This window comes from Scatophagus argus, chromosome 21 (genome assembly GCF_020382885.2).
Source record: "Scatophagus argus isolate fScaArg1 chromosome 21, fScaArg1.pri, whole genome shotgun sequence".
Lineage (NCBI taxonomy): Eukaryota > Metazoa > Chordata > Actinopteri > Scatophagidae > Scatophagus > Scatophagus argus.
In genome coordinates, this window is record NC_058513.1 from 17,563,206 (window position 1) to 17,572,957 (window position 9,752).

Below are 9,752 nucleotides of genomic sequence, written 5' to 3' on the forward strand. Positions count from 1 at the left end.
ACCACCCCATGTGTTGTGAAAGATCCCTCTTGTCACATTATGCAAGGGGACTTTGGAGAGACTATTAATGGAAGTAAATATAGAAAAAGAATTTATAATGCGATTCAACAACATTCTCATTTAGAACAATTTATTATATACATATATTTTTTTAAAGAAATAGAAGGAAATGATTTCAAAGGGAGCAAATTTTGTATGAAAGTAAAAATTTGATTGAACTTAAAAGGGATTATCAGCCTTGTTACAACCTAAATGTTTTCTTTTTGCAATTAACAGCAAACACAAAACTTTTTGTCTCCATTTTATAGACTTTATCAAGCTAAATCATCACAACAATTGTTGGAAAATACCCTGTAAATAAATAGTGCAAACACTGACACTGAGAACTTCAGTGCAACAGAAAACATAGCACGGGCTTATGACAGGCAGCTTTCAAACAAAGAACGGATGAAAAAATAACTTTTAACATTTTTACAAGTTTCTCGGCATCCGATGCAGAAATGAACGCACCGTCAGCTCAAGCTCTGTATGCACTGCACAAGTCTGCGTGCATTTTTCACAGTTTTTCTGGAATGGTGCGACTGAGGGGAAGAAGTGAGGACTGCGCAAGCCTCCACAGTCATATTTGTTCTTTCGTTATGGTTCACAGTCCTTCCCCTTCGCCTTTGGAGGGGTGTCAGGGCCGGCGAGTTTTTCCACGGGGCCCGCACTGTTGACCAAAACGCAGCCCAGTTTCTCGCGTTTCTTCTGCTTCATCCTGCGGTTCTGAAACCAGATTTTCACCTGCGTCTCGTTGAGCTCCAGACTGGCTGCGACCTCCACCCTCCGTGCCCGCGTCAGGTACTTGTTGAAGTGGAACTCTTTCTCCAGCTCGGTCAGCTGCTTGGTGGTGAAGTTGGTTCGGATCACGTTGTGCTGGCCGGGAACCCCGAACTCCGACAGGACAGCTGTGGAGAGAAATGGATGAATGGATGATGGAGGAGAACATAAAAGTCACAGAGCTGGAAGTGAGAGTGTCAGTGTGAGGATGAGAAGGAAAAAATGCAAAACATTAGTCGACAGATTTAATTTTTTAGGACAATGTAAAACACTTAGGCGCCATTATATCAAGTGATTTGTGTTTTACGCACTGTGGGTCAATATTACCTCCGGGGGTCTCATGGGTTCTCTAAATTGCCCTTGTGGCTCTTATTCTCAGGTCTGAGGACGAACTAACCTGTTTTCGGGGGGTTCCTCTTCACTTTCATCCAGTCGAATGTTTTAGACGTTTCCTCCACGTGGTCCAAATCCTCCCTCTTACTTTGGGGCGGTAACCTGGCGTAAACACTGTCTGAATATTCTTGCAGCCTCTGGTCTCCGTTGCCAAAATGTAGATATTGACTGCCGGTGGCAACTGCAGGCCCACAGCTGTCCCCGGTGTAGGGAGCCATGTTTGTTCCCAGCGGTGAAACTTGTGCGTGAATGTAGCTCCGGTCCTGTTCGGGTGCGAGGCCGTACTGGTGATGTCCGTACTCCAGAGGCGACCCATACATGGAGTTACCCGCTGTTGCAAATTGCAGGTCGAGGTTGACGTGTGTCTGGTGGTGCAGAGGGAGGCTCGGGCTCTGGTGTGGCGCAGACGTTGCTGCAACTAAGCGCCCGTCCGGTGCGTAACTATCACTTGTTGCGCACGAGTTGCTCGACATGTATCCATGGTTCAGATTGTGGTATCCGGCCTTGGGACTGAAGATATTTGCTCCCCGGTTGCACACGGGGTAGTCTAAGTAGGAATTCATCCTGGACCCGGGCCTATTGTTTGTTCAGAGCTTGATCAAGACAGAGCAGTCATTAATCGGTGCTCCCTTTGCCCTGACCTTCTAGGTAGTATGTCAAAGCTGTAAAACTGCCTTCCACCCTCATATCACCTTCCTGACACACCATGTGACCCGACAAACGCCAATGGCAAAGGACCTACAGCACTCTGTCAAGTCTGCGGGCTCGTCCATCAAACGGCTCGCATTTACATGACAAATGCTTCAATCAAACTCGCTCATCCAGCTGATAAGAACACAAACATGGGCACACATTTTCAGGCGACGGCGTTAGAGGAGCGCGGGATGACAAAATGTTAAGATCATAAACGATAACACATAATAATAATATGGGTTTAGTATCAGAAGTATTATGACTTCCAAAGAAGTGAAAACGGGGCACAAATGATGTATTTTGTTGTTTGTTTTTATGCTAAAAGTTATTACATATGGACTGATAAATTATTTTTTGAACAACCATGAATCCCACTGAAGGTGAACACAAGCATGAATAATAAACATTAAAATCTGGGTATTAATGTTTCCTCTAGCCTACTTTTTTAATTTATGGCCTTTGCGCAGTTTGAGCTGGTGTTGTTTCTGTCTTAATTTGGCGTAATTCTCATGGAGCGTCGATATCCTAAACTATGAATTTATCTCAAAATAAATTTTAAGGATGTATTGGCTTATTCCCAAAACATTTCTTCAGCTTTGACTCGGGAGCAGCGCAGTGGATTCATCCATCATGCGCTCTTTTTAAGAGACTGACAGCTTGTGTGGCCCACTTTGCCCATAAAAGAACAAAGACACGTTTAAGAAGCATACAGTTTATTTTCAGGCTTCTTTTTCTCGCGCTTGAGAGTTTAACGACACCAAGACTGGGCTAATATCTTCCAAAGGCCTATCACGTCCACACTCATCCGTAATTAAGAAAGCGTTAATGTGCTGTTAGAGCAGACCTCAAGTGCTAATTAAACTTTAACCAAAAAGGGAGAAATTTAGCATTTTCTTCCTACGTTTTGGCTGCGTTACAGTCGCCTGTCGTCTTTGTGTACTGTCTGTTTTGCTCTGGAGAGGAAATCTTGACAGATCACTTGTAGCTGCAGCAACATTTTAATCTAAAACATTTCCTAATGTCTCTGAAAAAAATGATTCAAAGACGCCATGACACAACAATAAATATAAAACGCACAAGATGGATAAATATGTATAAATACGAATAAATAAGACTAATAGTTGGATTAATTAGCCAAATAAATAATGCAGATGCATGCACCAAGACAAATGAGTGAAGTCTTTTATAAATTAAAGGGAAGGTTTTTTTCTGGAGAGTCGAGCTCTTCAGTCTGCTACAGATGAGTCAGTTTTGGAGCTTGCATGATTCTGTCCTGAGTGCAGCTCTGTGGGAAATATGAGCCGTCAAGATCCACGTCTGGGTCTGCAGTGTGTGAGCTGCCGTGCGTGTTGTACTGCACGTTAAACAGCGGGCCGTGCGTGAAGCCTGAAGCGGGATACTTGGAGTAGTCTGCCGGGTACGCCGGCTGGGTCTGCTGCTGTTGTTGGGGTTTGAGCGCAGGGGAGGCGGGCTGGTAGTCCCCGCCCAGATGGACATAACCCAGGCTCGACAGCGTGGGGCTGCCCGGGGCGGAGGGGGACGACGGGGATGAGGAGGAGGAGGTCGTGCTGGTGCTGGTGAGGCCCTGCACTCTCTCGTCCTTCTTCTGCTTCATCCTCCGGTTCTGGAACCAGATCTTGATCTGCCTCTCCTGGAGGTTGAGCAGACTGGCCATCTCCACCCGCCGCGGCCTGCACAGGTAGCGGCTGAAGTGAAACTCCTTCTCCAGCTCCACCAGTTGCGCGCTCGTGTACGCGGTGCGCGTCCTCTTGGAGGCCGGGCTCGCGCTCGGGCACTTGTCGTTGACGGAGGTGCCTGTGGAGACAGAGAGGAGGAAGGTCAAAGAGGAAGGGACCACCGGGTCAGAGCAGGAACTGTGAGGGTCTGCTGGGTCCATGTTTCTGCATTTCTTCCTTACTTTCTGCGAGTCTGACTGGCGTTTCCTGTCAGTTCTCGGTTTAAATAACTGACGTCCTTATTATGATCATGTTGTACCAAAGTGCCCACAGGACGTAGCTGTGAAGAGCGGGCCTGTTCAGCCAACCTAACTGGTATAAATAACTTTATTTTGTAACTGTGTATACAAATAAACGTGTGTGTTTAAATGCCATCCTAAAAGCTGAGCTCAGGGTGGGTTTATTCTTCTGCTGCATGCCGGACTGTAGCTTCAGGAGGAAATAGAAGATAATTTTACTCAGTGAATTGTTTAAAAGCTTCCTAAATAAAATATGCAAAAAAAAAAAAAAACTGGCAACAAAACGCGAAGAAAAATAAGTTCATTACGTTTTATATGCTGACAGTTTGGACGTGGAGGAATCAGGAGGAATCAGGTCCAGGATATTTCAAAAATGGTGACATTAAAGTTCAGCTTGAGGTGATGAGTCAGCAACTGCAGCCAATACGTGGATGTTTGATCTCTTCCAGAGATTAAAAGGTTAAAGTTGTATGCTGTACAAACAGTAAAGGCCTCTGAGGTAAACTTGTAGTTTTGGGTTATTTAAAAATAACTTGAATAGACTATCAGGCTCTTTAAAACCTGACGTACTCCACTAAAACCTCATTTTATAAACTTGGATTTTTCTGAATTAATTTTTCTGTGCACTACAAATATTTCTATTATTTTATTTGGTACTCAAATAACCCCCACCCCAAAATAAATAAATAAAATAAAATAAAAATAATATCCGAGTCAAGGTGTTTCTCCTGCTGCTGCATGTCTGACTGCAGCTTCATTAAAAGCCTTCTGATCTTTTGACCCTGAGAAGAAGAAAATATGAGCTAATTTCCTCCGTTAACTCCATAAAGGCTCGTTAAAGGGCGCACAAATGAAGAGGCCTCATTTGCTGGCTGCTCATCATGTCATACAGACCTGCGGTCCTCCTGCCGTGTCTCTGGTCTGAGTGTCTGGACTCTTTCATCCAGGGGAAAACCTTTTTGCTCATGGGAACTTTGGGGTTTTGTTGCTTTGACCTCCGGGGAAACGCGCGCTCAAACGTGTCCGTTTGCGCCGGTCGGTGGTGCGCGGCTGCGTGCTGTGAGCAGCCGAAGCCGCCGACTTCACCCAGAGCCTGGCTGAAGAGGTGGTGCCGCTGGACGGTGTGTGCAGAGCTGCTTTCCTGCATTTCCATGCAATGTGCACCGGGGGCCCCTTTGACCTTCTGACGGAGCGCTGGCAGCCAAATGTCACATGGCAGGTTTCCAGAGAGCCCTGGGCTTCTGGCCTGAGAGGATCCAGGGGAAAAAAGACGGAGACAGAATCAGGGAGGAGACCACATGATCCATCTTATCAACTCAATAGTACGCTGACATGAATAGCAAGCCGAGAGGCGACGGGAAATCAGGGGCTTTGGGGGACACAAACCGCCTGAAAAACACAAATCCGAGGATAATCTCGTACAATCTGGGGAGAAATGAAATTATTTTCCTGTTGTTTACCCCCAACAATTAGTGTAGACCTCAGTGAGGCTTGTTTTCCTTTTCATTATGTTGTTAAACAGCTGAAGCAAACGAAGAAACCATTTCAGGTTATGAAACGCGGTTATTTCTTCTTATTATTATTATTATTATTATTGTTATTATTATTATTGTTATTTTGTCCAAAAACGGATTAATGAAACCAACAACAACGGCAGCGCATGGCAAACAATAAAACCAATTAGTCCACGCACAGACATAGAAACATTAATTAAGAAAAAGAAAATAGATTTAGCACAAGTATGAAAGCAAATACATTAATTTGATTCTTTTCTCCGCTGTGTGTTTCCTGAAATTAGACTGGGCCTTTGGATCAAATAAATAACAGCCTTTATTCGGTTAATGGATAGTCATGTTTCTAACATTTTCAAGGAGGATAAAATGAATTGTTCCATCACAATCTCCTACAAAACTCATCCATCACGAAAAAAACTAAACAGAATAATAAAAGAGTCCTTTGTGCGCTGCGGCCGTTTTATGGCCTGAACTGCAACGCGATCAAAAGAAAAACCAGCCAAAATCCTCGTGAAATTCAACTCCTCTCACGTTCTAAACGCAACAGAATTGTAAAGCAGCAGCTTTAAGGGCAGAAACGGAGAGAGAATAAGTCTGGAGGCACGCAGCTTTATGAACTCTGGTTGAACCGCGGCTGGAGTCAAGCTCGTAAATCATAAAGACACATAACCCAGTCCGCGGCACAACAGCCCGGCTGCCTCACACCCACAGCCCACATTCAGCAGCTCCGAAACAAACACGCCGACAGCCTCCCTCTCACCTTTCTGGAAAGCCTCCCAGGTCAGAAGAATCCCCGCAGAGGAGGCGAGCGGCTCCCGCATCAGATGATGTGACGGAGGCTTTGCGGAGTGGACAGCGTTTCTGCAGCTCACACCGCCCTGCACAGCATTTCTGCACACTGTGTGTGTGTGGTGTGTGTGTGTGTGTGTGAGGAAATACAAGCCCTTTCTGCTGATCATGCAAGCTCAGTTTCATATGATAATAAGCCCCTGAGATAAAGATCACACACGGTTTTTGGATGGCAGTTAGAGCACAGGGAAAATCCCGAAACATTAAGGTGGCTGAGGAGAGGAAAAGATTGGAATATTTCTGTTTCTGACCCTCATTTGAAGTTGATTTAGACAAGTGAAAGGGCCTTTTAAGAAGACGCCTCCCTTCGGTGGCGCGAATTAAAAAAAACAACAAAAAACCCCCCAGCTTTTTAAACTTTTTATTCTGAAACGTTCAAGCTGCGTTTTCAGCCCAGAAATCCTCCTCGTGTGAACAGACAAGCAGCTACGTCTCCTGTCCCGTTTCAGCCCTCCTGGGAACGCGTCCAGCGCTGTAACAATAAATTCAAACATCCCATTTAAGAGCCGCGCCAGAGACGCCATAAAACACCCAAGCAAAGAAAGCTGTCAGTATGTAGTCTGAGTTTTTTAACGCACTCACATACCAAGTGCATTAGATCTTACTTATGTAATGAGATTTTTTTTTTCTAATTTAAATGAGTGATCCGATGGAGTCGTTTTAAAGCTCTAAAGGGGAGACAGACGGTGGAAGTTGAGGCTGTGATGAGGCCCGGACTCGAGCTGATCCTGGTTTTACACCATGAACCAATCAGATTACTGCGTGGGGGGGGATCGATCTGATCTCTCTTTGATCTCTCATCTTCGTGTTGTGCTCGATCGCTTTGATTGGCCCTGAAGGCTAATATTTAACTCCAGCTGCGTTAATTAATGCAAATGAGCACCTTTGATCTGTGAGCCATGCAGTTCATTTGAACCTCACGTCCAAAAATGAAAGTTAGTGAGGAAGCCTATTTAGTTTAATTTTAAAGACAACATTTAGTGAAATGTCTCTTTAGCTTTATTTAAGAAAAAACAATAACAATAATAATAATAAAAAAATAATTTTTAACCTGTTTGTCAGAAATCTCTTAGCAGAAGGACCACGTGTACGTTTTGAGCAGCTTTCAGCCACATCTGATGGCTTTCAGTGGTGAAAGTGGTTTCTAGTGCAGTAAATAACTGCCAGCTGAGCTCCAGCTGCTGGTGAAGGCCGTGAGGTGTGGCTTAGAGCTCCACGGTGAGTTGACCTTTGTGTCAAAAAAAAACTTCATGGGGGAATTTCTTTGCCTCCTGCTGAGGAGATTATAATATTCTGTCTTCCCCGGTTCCTGCATGTCAGCACAGACAGGTGCACCTGATAAACTGGTACCTTACACGAGCAGACGCACCATAAATCTCACAGATAGTCTGGGTGGTGCTATTAAAAGTGCCATGTGAACACAAAGAAAATCAGCAAACTGCACTGTGCTCAAAAAGTCTGAATCGTGCTGTGATGTATGAGCCAGCCGGAGACGAGGAGGAGGAGGAGGAGGAGGAGGAGGAGGAGGGCATGCAGATGATCAGTGAGTGTGCTGAATGAAATATGAATATAGATTCACATGTGAGCCCTGTGGCCTGCAGTGACACGCGGTTATCGTTTAGATATGACAACATCCCTGAGCTGCACTTTTACCTCTCGTCTTCATCGCCTCCTCCTCCTCCTCATGCTGCCTGTCTGATCTGTGATGGACATGCACACACACACACACACACACACACACACACCACCTCCACCCCTCCACTCAGTCTGCAGGCCTGCTGACAAATGCAGCCACTGCAGCCTCTCTTGTCAATTAGCTGCAGGCACCACGTGTCCACCAGGAGGGGATTTATGGCTCTGAATTAATTCAAAGACAGTTGAGTCAACAGCAGCAGCAACCTCAGCTCACACACACGACGCACACAGTGGAGCAAATGAAGAAATAATCTAATAAATCTAATTAAAATAGTTTTTAAAAATCAGGCTTTAAGTAAAATTTCTAAATTCCCTTTTTATCCAATAAATCAAGATCAAAGCCATAAATAAAACTTTATTTTCCATCTTCCACTTTCCAGCTATATGCAGACTTAAGTGATTATTATTTGTCAACAACTTCTCCTGCAGGAAGCCATCCGAGGAGGCTGCTGTAAACAGATCACTCTATGAAACACAGTTGTAGTGATATGAAACATGCCTCCATAGGAGAAGTTAGAATTGTTGACAAGCACATTAACCGTTTAACACTCATTTTATCTGCTCACAGCCTCTTTGTAAACCAGCTGACTGCTGCACATCAGATCCACACTCACACTCTGACTGCTGCACTTCTGCTGCCAGCACAGTGAAAAAACACGTGTGGTTAACTTACTTTTTGTCTTTGGGCTCGGTCCTCCTCATCGAGACGCTCGCACTCTCGCTGCAGACTTGGAGTTGTTTGTTTGAGGTCCTCCTCACGTTTCCCTGCAAAGCAAAACTCCTCCTCGGCTGCAGGCAGCGCAGTGAATAGAAGATGAACGACGTGCCGAACAAAGGCCCACATTGAAGGCCTGTCCTGCAACTTTCACACATGTCATATTCTCCAACAATGAGCAGCTAGAAGAAGAAGAAGAAGACGAAAGAGAAAAACACTCAAACAGTGCAGCTTATTGACTGTGCTGAGGGCCTGCAGCTCTCCACGCAGACCCTCCTCTCGCCACGACAACAGCCTCAGGAAACTGCAGCAGGGCCCATACTGCTGGACGTACAGGAAGCAGCGTTTTGCTGACCTTTAGGCGAATGTTTTTCTTCCCTCGAGGTCAAGTGTCATCACCTACATACTCCCCAAGACGCGAATTTGTGGCTGCTGCCATATTCACACAAATTCGGATCTACAGGGTGAATATAGATGACAGGTCGCCAGTCTGCACGCGTGCACAGGGACAGAAGCTGCAGCCTGCTTAATTATTAACTAAATTCAAAACAATGCACTCAGATACTTACTTTTAAATGTGACCTGAAGGGTTTAGAGCCCACTGTTGGCTTTATTAATAGTGAATTAATCATTAAGGTAGGTTCATCAGCACAGATGAGAACAGAAAACAATCCGGTCGGATGGTGTTTCTCCCCTTCTGTTGGCTAACAACACAGTTTAATAAATTCTCTTATTTTCTGTAAGTCATCAGGTCTGAGTTACAAGAGTCAGTGAGTCTTTGATAAGGTTTGAAATGTTAATAAGCCGTTAATGTCAGGTTTGGTCTGAAGTTGTCCGTGTTATTAAGTGATTAATAAATGCAGCTGAGTCAGAGGAAGTTTGCACGACCTGCGGCTGTTGAAAGGTACCAGAAAAACACTTCAGTCCAGAGTTCAGACATCAGTGTTTCAGCTGTGTGACCTTCATCGCACGGGGATTTTTATTCTTGGACTTTGACTGGTTTTTAATATTTGCAGGCCGTGTAACTCAAGCTTTATCTGCCTTCAGGCTCACAGTGATGGAAGAAGAACTCGGATCCTAAAAGTACCAGTCACACACT

General features: G+C 44.8%; 2 protein-coding genes across 3 annotated transcripts; both read right to left on the minus strand.

Moving 5' to 3' along the window:
- Positions 1 to 121: 121 nt before the first annotated feature.
- hoxb1b (homeobox B1b) lies at positions 122 to 2,332 on the minus strand. Its single transcript, XM_046377218.1, has 2 exons — positions 1,217 to 2,332; positions 122 to 947 (listed from the first exon to the last, which is right to left on the minus strand). The coding sequence occupies exons 1-2, from the start codon at positions 1,773 to 1,775 to the stop codon at positions 637 to 639; spliced, it is 870 nt and encodes a 289-aa protein (XP_046233174.1). The 5' UTR covers positions 1,776 to 2,332; the 3' UTR covers positions 122 to 636.
- Positions 2,333 to 2,504: 172 nt separating this feature from the next.
- On the minus strand, positions 2,505 to 9,080 carry LOC124052682 (homeobox protein Hox-D3-like). 2 transcript variants are annotated; one of them, XM_046377216.1, is made up of 3 exons: positions 8,612 to 9,080; positions 4,775 to 5,126; positions 2,505 to 3,720 (listed from the first exon to the last, which is right to left on the minus strand). In XM_046377216.1, the coding sequence occupies exons 1-3, from the start codon at positions 8,780 to 8,782 to the stop codon at positions 3,140 to 3,142; spliced, it is 1,104 nt and encodes a 367-aa protein (XP_046233172.1). In that variant the 5' UTR covers positions 8,783 to 9,080; the 3' UTR covers positions 2,505 to 3,139. The 2 variants fall into 2 exon arrangements, with proteins under 2 accessions (XP_046233172.1, XP_046233173.1); XM_046377217.1 differs by lacking the exon at positions 8,612 to 9,080 and adding an exon at positions 6,155 to 7,223.
- Positions 9,081 to 9,752: the final 672 nt, after the last annotated feature.